This window comes from Pleurodeles waltl, chromosome 12 (assembly GCF_031143425.1).
Source record: "Pleurodeles waltl isolate 20211129_DDA chromosome 12, aPleWal1.hap1.20221129, whole genome shotgun sequence".
In the NCBI taxonomy this organism is placed as follows: Eukaryota; Metazoa; Chordata; class Amphibia; order Caudata; family Salamandridae; genus Pleurodeles; species Pleurodeles waltl.
The window spans coordinates 686,682,677-686,699,717 of record NC_090451.1 but is presented as its reverse complement, the minus strand read 5'-3'; the positions used below and the strand labels follow the sequence as shown (position 1 = coordinate 686,699,717).

The 17,041-nt window shown below is 43.2% G+C and overlaps 1 protein-coding gene across 5 annotated transcripts in view; it reads right to left on the bottom strand.

Moving 5' to 3' along the window:
* Positions 1 to 17,041, bottom strand: part of ARHGEF15 (Rho guanine nucleotide exchange factor 15) — a 315,428-nt gene that overhangs the window by 60,156 nt on the left and 238,231 nt on the right. For all 5 annotated transcript variants that reach the window (XM_069218718.1, XM_069218720.1, XM_069218719.1 and 2 more), the window contains 3 exons: positions 4,265 to 4,331; positions 2,390 to 2,445; positions 974 to 1,227 (listed from right to left, as the gene is read on the bottom strand). In XM_069218718.1, coding sequence (XP_069074819.1) covers positions 974 to 1,227; positions 2,390 to 2,445; positions 4,265 to 4,331 — 377 coding nt within the window. The remainder of the gene's footprint in view (positions 1 to 973; positions 1,228 to 2,389; positions 2,446 to 4,264; positions 4,332 to 17,041) is intronic.

The window sequence follows — 17,041 nt, the reverse complement described above, 5'->3', positions numbered from 1 at the left end:
TCACATGGTCTGTTTCAATCCAATGAACCACTTTCTTACTCCAAGTTTCTCTGTCTTCATATGACTCCTGAAACAGCATCACTGATGGACGTCCAACCAAAACATAGCAGTGGGCCCAATACTATGGTGTCTGACTTATCCTCGGTCTAAAATGGTGTCCCCACATCTTCCAGGCAGTAAATACTCTGTAATGGCTGCCTACTTCACTGTCCATCAACATAAACAGATCTGAGCTGTACCAAATCATCAAAGCGTTCCTAGCTCAGGCAGCATACTACCTCGCAACTTCACATCCTCTTCCAGGTGACCAGACACAGCAGAACAAACCTTCCCATTTCGTGCTGGTAATACACCACTCTAAGTTCATTCACCTTCAGAGGGCAGCTCATTCCACCATCCACTTGGAATTCTTTACAGTTATGTTTACCTCAAACTTGATGGTTACCTTTTCTGCACTCTAGTCCATACTGCTATTCTACAACTTCCTCTGCACCTAGGTGCTCCGACGTAGGCCAATCAGTAGAACAAGTGCTTCCAAACAAATAGAAATATAATTAATTAGCTCTCTGACCTATCCTACTGAGTAATAGTGCTCAGTCTACAATATTCTCCAAATATATTCTAAAGAACTTTAAACGTAACTCAAGGCGCTTGCCCTTGTTCGGCTCTTTGTTAAAGTTTGTGTTCTACAACCAGCTGTATATAAATATAATACCTTAAATCAACTACAATATTTTCTCTGTACTCACTACATTTCAACTAGTTGTTGATGCCTACTTACTTCTAGAAGCTGAAAGTTATTTTCCTGGAGCATCAAGTAGAAATAATGTGTCATTACCTATCTAAGCCTACCAAGCCAATTTCTTCAGTCTAAAGCAGCAAAACTCAGAACCTGCCCGACATATGCCTATGGATATTGTGCATCGCAGTCATTAAATATTAACTATACACAGCACCGACCAGCCATAGTTACCTCTTGCATTTTGCGCTCCTCTGAGCTCATCTGCTCCAAGATTCCACTTTCCCGGACAGCGGGCAGCTCCTGCCACAGGGTGTTCTGAGGGGTGATTGACCTCCGGCTCCTGGGTGAGTTTCCGCCATAGTCAGACGAGGTGGGTGACCTCTCATAGTTGACATCGAAACTGGTGATGCTGCTGTTTCGGGGTACTGTCTGCCGCTTGATCTCCTTGCGAATAACCGCCTGGCGATATGTTTGGTACAAGGGCTCTAAAAGTATGTAGGAAAAAGGAGCACATCTCAGTATTTTGAAAGACCCAAGGAACCTATAGATGCCTGCCTTCACCATTTTTGTTGTTGCATTAAGACACAGATCTGCAGAAGCACCCCACTTCCAAACTGTTGAAACTTCTCCTCACTGGCTTGAGCACAATCTGATAATAGAACTCATCCCTGCCCTACAGTACAAGCACCAGTTGCTTAAAAACAGCATCTCTAAATGGATAGAGAAAAATAGCTCACCCAAAATATAATACGGAAACAGGGCATCATGGATAAAAAGTGAATTGCAAATCAGGACATCAGGTTACATAGGGGTTGTGACAAAAACTGACACCTCAGGTGCAAACATTTTTTGAACCCAAGGCAAAAGGACAATGTGCAGTTGGCGAACTCTCTTTTTCCTCACTCCTCTCTTAAAGACCATCGTTAAAGCCTCTTGTAGCAATCTGGAGCTTTCTTGCGGCCATTTGTGATGGCTATAAGACAGCTGCCTACAACTAGCAGTGGAAACGAAACCACCACCAACGCCATGGTCTCATGTCTTGGCATTCAGACCACAAATTCAAACTCAGTCCTGGCTTCAATATGTCGGTCTAGTTCTGTCCGGACCATAATTTCTGTTTCTGCTTCCAAGCATGTGATATCTTCTTACGCAAGAGTCCTGGAGCAGTCGTCTCCTTGGAAAAACCACTAACACTACACGCCTATGTGATCATCTGAATGAGAACTCTGACAGAGCTAATATGCCCCTTCCATACACGTGATCTCAACAGACTAAATATTAGGTGACTCTCTTTGGTCTAGACATGTCCCTGGATAAGAGATGTTTGTTTATTGCATCACACCTACCAGAAGGGAGCTACACTAACACACTGCAAAATTGAATTCCATGGTTTATCAGTAATGGCATCAGTGGTAACAGAGTTCTACAGGCTTTTATGGCAGGGGTTGGCCAGATTATTTGATAACTAGAGACAAACTTTCTCAATAGTCTATGAGACAGCTAGTAGGGTACAAGTATGGCACGTGTTTCCAAAACAAATCCATCTCTAATGCTCACGCATCTTGCAACGGTTCTCGTGCAACCTGGTCCCTTGATTCTCTGTGAAACAAGCCACACTTTGTAGTCTATTGATGCCTTCAAACTTACCATCCTGCAGTCGGGACTCCCAGTCGATGGATTTCGGAGATGTTATAGCAGGCAAGCTGAAAAGTGTGAAAAGAGGCAAAAGTTCAGTATTAATGCAACTTGACATATTTTACAAAAATAATACATGCTGCAACATAATCCTTTCTGCAAATCCAATCTTTAACATCATTATCTGCATTTGTATTTGCTCAATGACTCACAAGTCTTTACCAAATACATTGAACATAGTTGAGAGTAGCACGTAAGAACTAACAGATGAATAATCGATCAGCATTAGGAGGAAGGACATGTAAGAGGGACGTCACATATCCGTTCTTAGTGGCATTTGGGTGGCCACTGTCCAGCTCTATGTTTCACAAGGTCCCAATATTTCCCCTGTTGAGAAGAGACCCCAGGTTCAGCCATTAATGGTACTTTTGGTGGTCAGTCAGTTGAGTGATGCAGGTTGATGTGTCTTGTTGAGTATTCCTGGCTAAGAAGGCTTGCTGTTCAGGCTTGTTAAAATAGTCTTCAGTTCTGATGGAAGTCCCATTCTCGGATCCCAGGTTGGTAAATACCCTAATAGTGAGGATTTACCAGGTACTGATGAGATCAGAAAAGCAGAGTGTTTGCATTGTTGAGCAGTATGGACTGAGTGACTCATAAAAGGCTACCACATGTTTACAAGAGCTGTATTATTAGTGTCAAAATTAAAACACTATTCAGTTTTCAATAGAAAACCTACATTTGACACCACAGTTAACAGGGTCAATCTGAACCTTTCAAGGGCAATTTACCACTTAGAACTCTGGAAAGTTCTACTCTATCAAAAAAACATACATGTCCATAAAAGAAATACCTAGACATTTGAACTAATGTTGCTATTGAGTTAAATATATCTATACATACCCAACTGGCTATATCACTTTTAATGGAATTCCAGAGTCCTTGAACAATGATCCCATTATTGACACCAGAAGTACTATTAACATCTCAAACGCAAAAGTAATAAAATACAGACTTTTATTACAAACATACAACTGTTGAAGGCCTCCTCAGACCACTAAATACTTCCAACATCTGCTGTTAGGAAGCATCTTTGAGAAATCCCACTTCTGACACCACTCTACAATATTTCCTGTATGGCTATTCGCTGCAGTCCTCCTGTTTGTTTCTTTCTGTCAATCTAAACAGTTTCAGTATAAATGTTGGAAGACTATTCATTCCTTCTTTTCGGTGCTTGTGAAGTACGGGTCTCATGGGACCTAGGCCTATATTTGGTTAACTACTGCATGCCCACTTTCAGAAATGCCACAGTGACTCATAAGTAACGTATGGATGCCATGATTTTGTAATACATGCACATAATTGTGTCATATTTATGTTCAATGCAGCTTTCCACCTTAAACCAGTGCTTGTCTAATGCATACATACAGTTAATATGTTCAGGTTTTGAAAAAGTATAGAATTTAATTGATTTGTTTTAATAAATTGGTTTTGTCCTTGTGTTTTTTTTTTTTATAAGCAACACCCTTAAACTGAACTGTATTTACCTGGCACCTCCTTTGCCAATCCCAGAGGCATGCCCGCTTATACAAACGCAGGCCTGCAGTGGCAAGAGACTCTTTGTGCACATGTATCCCTCATCTATGAGCAAATTCTTGGCACCTAAGTATCTCCACTTTTTCAAACCATAATTATTTTTTCAAAAGGATCTAACCCAGTTGTTTTCTCCAGGAATATCCCTTACCCTTGGGTTCTAGCCCACAAGAGCTACTTAACAGGACAATAACTTATGACTTCCAAATCCCTTGCGTGCCAGTGGAAAAGAATCTTATGAAAATAAACTGGGGTGCAAGGGGATATTTAACTTTTTAAAATGTGGAAGGTACTGACCTGTCTGTCTCTGAAGTCCCATCGAAATCCTGCTGTGTGCGCTCAGTGGAGTGGGTTTCACATTCTCCTAAAACCAGAACAGGAGTTACACAAATATCATCTTTAAATGTTTACACACATGTATATAGGTAGATTAGCACACATTCAGCATAGTAGAAGGTGGTGTGTAAAGGCTTTGTGCCTTATGTGGCACGCTGACCTGAAGCCTTGGCTTGTGTGACCCTATAATTTGTGGCGTGATTTACTTCATGTCCAACATTGCACAACATTAGCTTGTATATTTTCAGCACAGTGGAAATGCTTGTACCGCCATAATTAGACGCACATCAGCTGACTGAGTTGGCTAATGCCTTGTCCAGGTTAGGCAGATGATGACACTGCAGTGAAAACAAGCACCTTTGCTCAGGTAAACACATGAAATGTGCTTCGCAGGCCCATAGTTACAAAGGGAGGAGAGTGTTGGGGCAGAGATCATTACATGTCAAACAATCCCATTTAGCCCCTCTGATGTCTTTGGACTAGACCATCAGGGAGAACATTATGCTGCAGTCCACTGAGGAAGTAAAACTTGTATGGCCAATTTGGTACGCATCGCACTTAGAGTCAAGCGGCCTGAAATCTACTGTTACCAACAAAAAACTAAGGAATCTGCCATCTGGAATCATCTGTTATCAGCATTAACTTGGAACATGTTACTTGGAATCTGCTTTTACCAATGTTAAACCTGGAATTTACTGTTAAAAATATGAATCCAGGAAATGTCAGGAGCAGCCGGGAATCTGCTGTTGCCATAAATAAACCAATGGTCACACACTGTGGAATCTGGTGTTTCCAACAATAAACATATGAATCTGCAGCTTGAAATCTGATGTTATCTACAACAACCAAAGGAACAAGCCATCTACAATCTGATCTTCTCACCATCAATCCTGCAACCTGCAGCCTGGAACCTACTACTACAAATATTTAACCCAGTATATCGGCAACTAAGAAAAAAGCCTTAATTGTTCTGTCTCCAGTGATATAATAAGGGGTATGCAGCCTTGAACCTGCTATCACCAGTATTAAGCCAGGAGCCAGAAGCCAGAAGCCTGGTAAATTGTCTTGGTGTTGCACGTCTGTGGCTAGTGCTGATTTTTTAAAAGAGCCACCACTGACACCCAAAAGTGTCATCAGCTCCCATCTAAACAATAACGTTACATCAGCCCCTGACCACCAAGTTCACAAATCCTGAAAGACTGCCAATTTTGCTACCTAGGTTAACAGATGGGATCAACAACAAATCTTAATGGGATGAAAAAAAAAATAAGATGAGACCTAGAATGAAAAATTTAGAGTTTTTGGAGCATTCGCTGCACCTTATCCCTGCCCAGAAAGAGGAAGCATTCCATCACCATTGCAAAGAAGGGTTACTTGCTCTTGTAGACCACAAACGTGCATGCTCATCCAAAGAATGTGTCTAAATCTGCAGCAAACAGGTTGCCACAAAATGACTACAACTTATCACTGTATGTCCTGTTTTACATCGAGATTGATATTATCAGATTATGTTCTTCCTCTGGCATCCTTTGCCCGATAAAGACATTCAGCAAGAAGCAAGTGTGAAGCTTAAAAAAGAAAAGAAAAAAACGGGAAAAAAACAGCCCTTCCAACAAATAATGGAAAAACAAAGGCAATCGGCCTTGTGCTGCTCCCCCTGATTCACTGGGTCATCAACTTCATCTTGGCATCCTTCTCCCCAGAAATTTCAACTAGCGTCAAACTTGCAGTCACCACGGAGCATCTAAGGAAGGCTAACACTAATGTTGGGTCCCTAAATGCACTACAAAAGTTTTTGAATCGACATTATGCACATAACTCTCCTACCACTTGGAAACCAAGAACCAACTAACCTTCAGTCACTGAAAACACTATTACCACACAAAAGAAATACTGCTCACCCAAGGCCAGGCATGCACACTCATTATACTGAATCTCCAGCAACATTCAACAATACTGAGCATTACATGTTGGCAGTTTCTTAAAGCTTGAATTGGTATTGTATGGACATCCTTGCGTGGTGGGTATCTTTTTTCTAATATTCACAACAGGTTCAGGTCATTTTATCTCAAAACCCACCTCCATCAACTGTGGTGTTCCCCAGGGTCAGCCCTCTCCACATCCTATATAATCCTACAAGTTCCCAAGAACCAGCATTCTGGAAGCCAACAAGGTGGGCCCTCCCCCATTTGCTGATGAGACACAACTACTTCAGGCTGAATGGGAATATGGAACCCACTATCACATTGCCATCTGCCTGAAACACATTCAGCACTGCATGGTGACAAACGTGGTGTCCTGCAACACAGCAAAATTGACCCTTCACCACTTCTGTTCATCTAGCACGAAACCTTGAGACCACCGACACCTGTAAATAAGAAGCGTAATTTGGATGTAATCTTTGATGGAAAGAGCTCCTTCTCTCCTAAAACCAGCTCTACCACAAAATTCATTCTTCCATTTACACCAGCAAACTTGGATATTGTGCGGGACTGCATTGAAAAGGTAGTGTTTAGACTTATTTAATGCATCATCATTTATATTAAGTTCTTGCTGAAAACTCTCTCCCACTTTACAGGAGTACCACATCTGGCAGCACTGCTCATCCTTGCACCGAGCCACCGCTGTTATATCATAGACTGGTGCTGAAATCCCCCCTGTGGCTTCTTCTGAAGACACAATCTCAGTTCAAGACCATTGACATCATTCATATGGTAATTCCCGGCCACACTCTAGCATCCCCCTTGAAGATATTCCAGCCCTATAAAACATTTAGATTAAGGTCTGCCAAGAAAATTAAATTAACTATCCAACCAGTCATAATCAAGACATTTAGAGGCTGAGTCATCCATGATCAGGGGCTCCACTGCAGAACACCCTCCCTGTACATGTGCACACTTGAAGGGGATTTCCCCAGGCTGTGCAAAGGACTGGAGACTCACCTCCTCAGACTTCCTCTTACTGGTAGGCAGTGATTAGCATAGGGATCGAATAAAACAGTCATACAAACAGCTCACCTTCAAGACATATTACAATTGCACGGACACCGGATACAATCCAGACAACCAGGTGGGTCTTGTTTTAATATTTCTCCATTAATTCTTTACCAATGTAAGTCCTTTTTCAACCGGACTCAAAGATGTCTAGGAGGGATACATTACTACTCAATGATATTTTGCCTGACCAAGAGGCTAACCCTTACCTCTTGCTTTGTTAATCCTGAGATCCTGCATATCTCAGTGTATCCAGTTCTATTATAATATGCATATTCTGAATAAAAGAGAATTTAACATCTCTAGACCTCACAATTCTTTGGTGCTTTATGTACCCTTTGTTCATGGTGCTCAGAGACAACCACCATCTGTCTGCAGCACTTTACAAAAACTATTAATACATTCTTAAAAATGCTTTTCTTTTGGGGAAAGACATTGGTGAAAGCAGGTTTCCTTATGGATTAGAAGTTTAAATGTCTTCCTTTGCTATCTCTTTACCCTCAGTCGCAGAGCAGTCTGTTTCTTCTTTTTACTTCCAGGAATGTCTTTAGCAGATATCCTCAAAAGCCAGGCCAAGCCCAAAACAAATGTAGGCATCAGGAAATCTTTCAGGATGTATACTTGACGCAGTCACAACATTTCCTTTGACATGATTAGCAATGGTTATTTACATGCACTAACATCAGGAAATTACGTCGAGAACGGAATGTCTGCAAACAATAGGACCGGAAATGACCAGTAAGTGCCGTAAATGCAGGATGGGGATTGGAAGAGGAGGACCAGTACTGGCCCATTTCAGCGAGTGGAGCACATCAGGCTCTGATAAAAGGTTAAGCCTAGTGGCACCTCAAACAACTATAATGTAATTTGATTACACAGTGAGGTAATGGTTGTTTTCTGCATTTGCATAAAACTTATTATCATTACTATGGCATCTTAGCCCATTCACTTTCTGGGTGCCATTGATCGATGGTGTCTGCTGGAGTTTTGTTACATGAAGTTAGCAGAGTTTATACAGTGTTTATTTTAGATGTGGTTCGTGTAGGTCAATGTGAAAGTAAATGATCCTCCTCTAGAGAGGAAGCTCATGTGAGATGTATATCCTACCAGATAATTCCAGAATCCTGGGGTAAAGGAACGATTTGGATAGTTTGCTTTTCCCAGAAGCGTTCTCCATCGACATGGCTGGGTATCAGAGGTCTTGCATTATAAATCTCATACTGGGCTCTATGCTCAGAATCTGCTCTCACTTCAGGTCTCCGATAACTGACAAATTAGCCATAGAGCCGGTCTGCAATCTTGCGCCATACACAAGAAGCTGCCATACTGCCAGTCTGGAATGTCCCAGGCGTGTATTTTGTCTGGGTGCATCCTCACAGCACCGGACTCCAGGCTGCATTAGGTAGCTGTCCTGGTCCAGTATCGCTCTGGTTGTTGGGATGCATCAGGATGCAAAGTGAATCCAGATGTCTTGGTTGACTCTACATGCTACATCTTTCAGATGTATCTTAGGCATCAAGAATGGGTCTCAACAGGGACTGTAGACAGGTCTGTGTTGTGCAAGGATGCAGTCTCAACGGGGACTGTAGATCGATCTGTGCTGTGCAAGGATGCAGTCTCAACGGGGACTGTAGATAGGTCTGTGCTGTGCAAGGATGCAGTCTCAACAGGCACTGTATATAGGTCTGTGCTGTGTCAGGAAGGAGTCTCAAAGGACTGTAAATAAGTCTGTGTTGTGTAATGATAGAGTGTCATAGGGGACTGTAGATAGGTCTGTGCTGTGTCAGGACAGAGTATCACAAGGGACTGTAGATAGGTCCGTGCTGTGTCAGGACAGAGTATCACAAGGGACTGTAGATAGGTCCGTGCTGTGTCAGCACAGGGTCTCAACAGGGACTGTAGATCGATCCGTATTGTGTCAGGAAGGAGGGTCTTTTCGGCTGGCTCTCAGTTGCACCAGGAAGCTGCCACACTGCCGTCGTCTCTTGGTCGCATCAGGTCTCCAGCTCTCTGCAGACTGTGCCAGAATGAAGCCTCTCAACAGAGCTATTTCTGGCCAGCTTACATGACAAGCAGTCTTTCCCCAGCGCACCTCACCACCTCCAGGACATTTTAGACTGGAGGTCTTGCTGCTGCTATTTTCGGGATACTTCCTCCTGGAGACTTGCATCTGCCCTGAATCTCTGAATAGCTCTCTCCAGGGCTGTATTCCTGGCATGGGAGAGGGCCCCACCCGGCTCAGTTCCCACCCTATCTTCAGGGCCTTGAGGGACCTGCACTGTCATGTTCTATCTCCACAGCACCAAGGAGTGCCTGAGAAGCAAGTCTATGGACTCACCGCAGCATCAGACTACGGCCATAGGATGCCACTATGATCATGGATGGTACATAGAGTCCCACTTCGGGCCCACTCTAAAACGCAGCAGAAAGGAGTGAGCATCCTTACATTCCTGATTGATCAATAGGAATCAAGTTGCTCATTCAGAAGTCCAACAAGTGTTTCAGTATTCCAGTTAGTTAATATATGATTATAGTCCGCTGCAGGGGGCTATACTGGTTATTAAATGCTCTATGCCAGAGTGACAGGCCCAAACTGGACGTGAATGCTAATACCAGAAGAAAGAAGGGCTGGAACACTTAAAATAATAATGAGGGAGACATATCATTATATATATATTTTATACTACCTCTAAATGCTGGTTATTTGTTTTGCCTGTACTTCAGGTGCCTGTTAGATAGTGATTTATTTTTCATCGCATTGTTATTTCTAGTTGCAGCTTTAAAGCGTGTGAGTGGCACTGTAACTTTGTAGCTGCCTGCAATACAAGTGCTTATTTAGGTCATGAATCTATCTTATCTCCTTATTGCACTTACCTGCCAAGCCCAGACCTATTGGCTTTACAATGCCTGTTTTCTTTCAAAGACTGCTAAAAAAAAGGGAGAGGATGGTCAGTCCGCAAACACTCGGATCAACTCTGAAATGTGTCTGCATCACCATGGAACAAGGGCCGAGACAGACATTTTGGCCCTATATCAATTCTCGAGTCTTCTCTGGATCGCAATCTGCATGGACCTCCCAGCATTCCAATCGTCCAACCAGAATTGCAACTAGCCAATCAGACTCCCGTTTGTTCATTCAGAATTTCTGTGAGACAACTCAACCTCTAGATCTGGATTTCCAAGCAGCCAATGTAAATGTATCGACTTATTATTGCGAATTCAGATTTGACATTTGGAGTTGTAATCAGCCGATTAAGACTCCCATCACTCATTCGGACTTCTGAGTAGTCAATTAAATTAATTTGTTAACGTATGTTACACAGTTTTTGTATTGTGTAGTTTATCATCAATTCCTTGACCTCATGCCACTCCATGTTCCTGTGGCCAAACTCATTATCTGTGATTGTGCATTTACAGATTGTGGGAATACGGACATTCAACCTTTCCCCGGCCTGCGCAAGCACAGGTGAATGCAAGATGCGGATTAACCCTAGGGTGTTGTTTTGTGCAGGGGTAGAGAGGCAGGTCTTAGAAGCCTCCATCCTAACCCCTCTGAGTGACATCTGTGTCACGGGCTATCATGATAGGGTGTTCTGCATGGTGAGGGTGGCTCACAGAACCCCCCCCTCCCTACCCACGACAGCTATGGCAACGGTTTTGAGCAGACACGTCTTGTGCCCTCTAGACTTCTTACCTTGGGCAGTGTTTGGGGGCTCTTGTTTCTTGACTGGGGTGGAAACTCCCCTCAATTTAGTTTCTAATAAACTGATGGCTACCTGTGTGCTGGTCTCCCTGAAAAGATCAGTCCTCCTTTTGGCCCATTTTGGATAACCTTGAGGTGGGCACCTAGCTAGTTCACTCTGTGTGCAAGGCCCCCGCCTTCCCTTTGTTTCATGAACCCTCGACCCTCCGAGCCCTTGTTTCCTCTGCCTCCTCCAGAGTCATTGCCTCTAGGGTCCTCTATCCCCAAGTCATTCCTTCCCCAGCTGCTTGTCTCTGCTAAAATAAAATTTAAATCAAATTTGAGGGATGGTGGAAGTAAAGCTTTAAGCAGTGTTGGAGTGAGAGGATTCCCTCTAAGTGTTTTTTAATTTATTTATTTTCTGGTGGGGCTAGCGGCAAAAGGAAGTACTGATGAGGCCACATTTTATATGGCTCCACCATGACTCCTACGTGACTCCCTCTTGTAACCCCTCTGCCCCCCAGCTGTTGCATGGCTTGGAGAGGACTCTTGGTGGAGGTAAAACACTGCAACCATTAGATGGGCAAGTCTCAACAAAGCAATGTTTTCACTTTGGGGGCTCTGGTTAACTTTAAATACAACTCCAGCTTCACTCTCACCATGTAGGATGTTTTTAGTTGATAGCTAGCCAGAAAACACACCATATACTGAAACACAAAAGAGATTTTCTTCCTCAAAGGGCAGAGAACATTGTGACCATTTTTATTTTTTAACATTCCCCCTTTGCAGAGCAAATAATATTGATATGCCATGTTTGGTGAAGTTTAACACAGTTTCAAGAAATGTTTATAAATTATGATAATAATAATAACTGTCTTTTATGTGGTACTTCGTCATATTTGTGGACTCTCTTAGCCACGTCAATAATAGATGTTACTATTACCCGGTGAAAATGTTCTGAGCTTCCAAACTGGGAGCAAGAAATTTTAGAATGGCCCTTCACAGAGTATGAACACACACCCCACAAGTACCAACAAAAGTGATTTGTGAGAGTTTAACATACTGAACCAATTTTTCAAGCATAACTTTGAAACTTAAGGCACTGTATCAAGCTTAAACAGAGCAGAAAAAATACTCCAAGTCTTTTAAAGTACAAAATCTTTTATCATTGTTCACCAAATCTCACCTTAGAGAACTGGTGCAACCACACAGCTGTAGGTAACTGGAAGCGACAAAGACAATGCGTTCAAGTGTTAGAGCTCAAAAATGGTTTCTGAGTCTCCTATTCAAAGAGCATCAGAACCTTAGCTATCTTTAATGGTATTTTACGTACGCACGTGTGCGTGAGCACATTTATAAATGTTCATTGAAAGCAACAAAGGTTAAAGTGATGTTAGTTTTTCAATCATTTCAGAACCTGATTTTTTAAACTAAAAAAACCTCTGAAATTCACAAGTTATAATTTACTGAGCTAACACAAACTTGCACTCCAGGCGTGCACTGCTTATGACCTAGCATATTACATCACTCGTGAAATGTTAAATGGCGTCACTGATGTCATCCCAAATGACATCGATGCCATTGTGGATGAAATTACGGATAACACCACAGTCATCAGAAGCATAGATTTACTGTGTCATGTGCGTGTACAAAGCATGGACACAGCGTGAGCACTGGAGATATATGTTGTACATATTAAAAGTTAGATAGTGCTCTATTAATCAGTCATTAAAAGTTTGCGGTGCAAGTAGTACTCTTTGCTAACCAGGGCAGAGAGCACCTGATGTGACTCTTAGAAGTACATTTTTAAATAGGTCGAAGTTTAAACCTAAAGCCTGCTGCAAGAAATCTGAGAAAAGCTGAAGCTTCTGTAGACAATAGATTATCAACCAGTGTATGTCTGGGCACGTGCCCATAACAAAAAGTTGCTGTACAGTGCTGTAGACAAACTGTGTGTAACAAGGGAGCTTATAGGGTTTGTATGTTTATTTTGAGAACGTCACTGACGATTTAGAGGCTTTAAGGAAATAAGGTGTTTGTGACAGGTGCTTTCATTTGGGTTTAGTGAGGTGTCTGTCAGATTTCAGCTGGGAGTTTTACTTATATACACACACACAGGCAAACGTTCACACAAACAGTCTCTCATCTCTGTTCTAAAGGTCTTAAAACAAGTGGGATATTTTATAGAAATAAATACCACTAACAATCCCCACTCCTCATTTTCCACTGCTTCTTAAGACCTCCTTGTGTCTGAAGCTCACACCCTGCCAATCTCAATTGACAGGCTATGACCCTGGTGAGAGGAGGCTTTGTACCCCTCACCCATTACACTGTGTAAGGGGTGGCTCTGTCCCACTTTCCCCATTTTTTTTTTTTTTTTTTTTTTTTAGTTTGATATATCACAAACTCGACCGGAAGGTATTGGAGCGCATTAAATGAGCATCAGTTTTGTTACACAAGGACACATTTATTTTTGGTAGGCCGTGGGAGATTAAGCGATTTGCCCAGAATCACAGGATGTTGAGCCGACGCCAGGACTCGAACCCAGTTCCAAAGTCAGTAGCTCTGGTCGTTAGACCACATCCTCTCCAAACGTTTTGGGAGATGATCATACTGTGTGAGGTTAGAGCTGGTTCACTCATTTCACTGTATGAGATTAGACCTTTCCCCCACCACCCACCCTAATGCACTCTGTGAGGTTAAAGCTGTACCCCTACCCTTTCTCACTACACTGTGTGAGGTTAGGTCTAAGAAGAAAGACAGACCACCCGTGACAAATAATGTAGGCACGGACCAGGAACATGGACCTTGACGAATATATGACTACATGAGAGGTTTCTCTGCAGTGCATCCCTGTGGTAACCCCCCCTCCCCCAACAAAAAAAAAACCTATAATATACAGTAATGATGAAAAAAATGAAGAGGTAAGACTTATTCTTACCATTTATGTGCTATCTGTAGTGCACTAGTGACTGATGTGTGGTACCTGGACTGCCCTGAATAAGCCTGAGACCCCCTTTCAGGGATCTGTTACGAGGCCGAAGCATGGTGACAAACAGATTGGAGATGGGATGCCCGAGACCTAATTTCTCATGATCATCCTGATCAAGATTTTAATCATGCCCGGTGTACCCATAAATAAAGGACATCTTTTAGTTTACACGAAGGCTGTTTTAATGACAACTGGACCCCATCATTGACCAGAAAATACATTTCTGATCTCCCTCTTCAATGAGGATGAGACCATTGTGTTGGTATTATCCTAACACAGTGGGCCAGACTGGCCGAATATGAAGCATGCCACAAAAGTGTGGGCGAGGCCTATCCGACCAACATCTTGAAAGCTCTCCTTGGACTAATATCCAGCAGGTTAGCTATCCCCCTAGGTTTCCTGGGAGTGTACAGGAATACTTGTCTATGCCACACCAGTAGTGTGTTATGATTTATGTGTACAGGATGTGTGGCGGATTTCTGCTCTTCCTCTTCTTTGGTAAAAAAATAGAAGTTAGAGCTGTCCCCTGCCAAGTAGACTGTGTGGAGTTAGATCCGTGTCGCACACTCCACCTGCCCGATTACACTTTGTGAGGTTGGAGCTCCACGCAACTCCTGCCTCTAATTTCACGATGCAAGGTGATGGCTCGTTCACTTACTATACTGTTTGAAGTTATAACCCTGACCGCTCACCCGCCCCCAATGCGCTATGTAGGGAGAGGGCCCTTCCACTCTTTACACTGTGTGAGATTAAGTCTCTCCCCCTCCACCACCCGAACCATTGCGCTGCGTCCGGTTAGAGCTTGTTCTCTCATTACACTGTGTGAGATGAGAGCTCCGCTTAGGATCACACAGTGAATTAGTGTTTGGATCATGATTATAATGTGTTGGGAGAGGGCTTGGTTCCCGAGGACATGGTATGAGGTGAGGTCAGCATCCTTGATTACACAGTGTGAGGTGGGGGCTTCATTCCAGATTACATGGTGGAAGATTAGGGCTTCATTTCCAATTACACTGTCAGGCAAGCACTTGATTCCTTATTACAATGAGAGGTGAGCTCTATCTCCCTAATTACACTGGTAGGTTAGGGGTCAGTTCCTCATTAGCCTGTGTGAGATTAAGGTGAGTTTTTGGAGTACGCTGTAGTTAAATCAGAGCTCTGACATATTGTGCTGTGTGGTAAGGGCACTGCCCAGCAGACCTGAGAGTGTTTAGTCGCTGGTTACACTACTGCTTTCTTCCGGATGTACAGAATGGTTTACGCTGCTTCCTACCAGACGTACGGAGCCGTTTGCGCTCCTTCATTCCGGGTATACAGAGCACTTTATTGTGCTTCCTTTCGGACATACAGAGCGGTTTGCTTCCTTCTACATGTACAGAGCAGTTCACGCTGCTTGCTTCCGATGCATAGAGTGGTTTAGCTTGCTTCCTTCCAGAAGACTAGAGTGGTTTATGCTGGTTCCTGCTAGATGGACAAAGGGATTACGCTACTTCCTTCTGGGCAGCTCTAGTGGTTTATGCTACTGAAGCTCTGGATAATGGACAGAGTGGAGGTCGGCGGGCCACAGAAGGTTCAGGCCAGAGTTCTGGGTCTGGCTTACAGTGGGTCCTTCAGCAGAGTCTTCATGTGGTTTCTGCTGATTACCTCCCCTCTCCCTTCAGACCCCCCCCCACCCACACCTCAGGCACCATTATCTAGAAATGAAGTCTTATTTCATCTTGAATCGTTACCTATCCAACACAGAGTGCTGTGTGGCTCCTCTGAGAATTAAAGACACAGATTAACCTATGTTGTAGTATGAGTAAGAAAGAGAGGCCCATCTCGGACTAAATTGTACAACCAGAAAACATGTGATCATTCCCGGCTTCCCTGCTTTACCAAACTGTGTTACCCCAGACATCAACTTTGTATCTCTATCACACTTGAGAGCTCCTTGGAAAACATCAGTTCAACAAGTGTGCTGCAAAAACCCTCTCTCAAATGTTTAATAGACTTTAATAGTTCTTCAGCTATAATTAAATAGACCACACAGAGGATACACACTTCAACAGGCTTGCCTCTCAGTTCGCTAATGGCATCATCGTTTGGGGGAGTGAATATTCATAGCTTCATGATGACAAACTATCACTTTTAACGAAAGCCTCTCAATGCAGTGATACAATGTAATGCTCTATACTTTCTTTATAGGGTCAAGTGCATAGCACTCGATCCTGCTGTAATCTCTCTTTGGGCTCCTAACCACGGCCATGTTACATCAGCCACTTTCATTGGTTCGTGGGCTTGCCTTTTAATATCCGCTTGCTTTCATTAGTGTAAGGCATGTATACGTCATGCCTTTTCCGGTGTTTAGCCATCCTCGAGCACACCGACCAACCACTGAAAATATACGGGGCTCCGTGTTTTCCGTATGGTTTCTGGACTACTTTTTCTCTTTATTACACAGCGCGATAGCACTGGGTTTTACACAGCGCGATCGCGCTGTTTTTTTTTTTTTTTTTTTTCAATTAATGTAGCAAGAAATGTCCCGTTTGGAGTTTACAACGCTAACAGCTCTAAGGCCACAAAATGCGAAACCTGCTGCATTGTAAATGCTTGCTTTAATTTTGAAGTCTCTATCATAATTTTACACAATGATTGCTACGCAATGTACATTCCAAATATGTTGACATCTCTGCTCGTGCTATGGCTTTCAGAGTCGAGCCAGAGCCTTGGCCCGGCTCTCCCTGTTAATTCGCAGGCTCACCCACCTCTAGCACAGAAGCCTCTTTTGGTGTATAGAGCCGAGTCGCCTAATTCCTTCCTCGACTTTGCTGCAAACATGCCAGGTACTTACCGGTAAGACCAATTCACCTTCTCCCTGCAAAATACAACTTGTCAGGGCACAACTGCATGCCGTTCTGCACCTCTATTGTTCTTCGTGTACAGGAATGTCCCAGACGTGCAGAACTCGAATCTCGAGTCACGCCATGTCAGGTATGATTAGCTCTTCCACGCTTTCGATTCTGGTTCGTGGAGTCCTGGGTCAGCCACTCACACCTGACCAGGGAACATGTGGCAGGTCCCAGCCAATG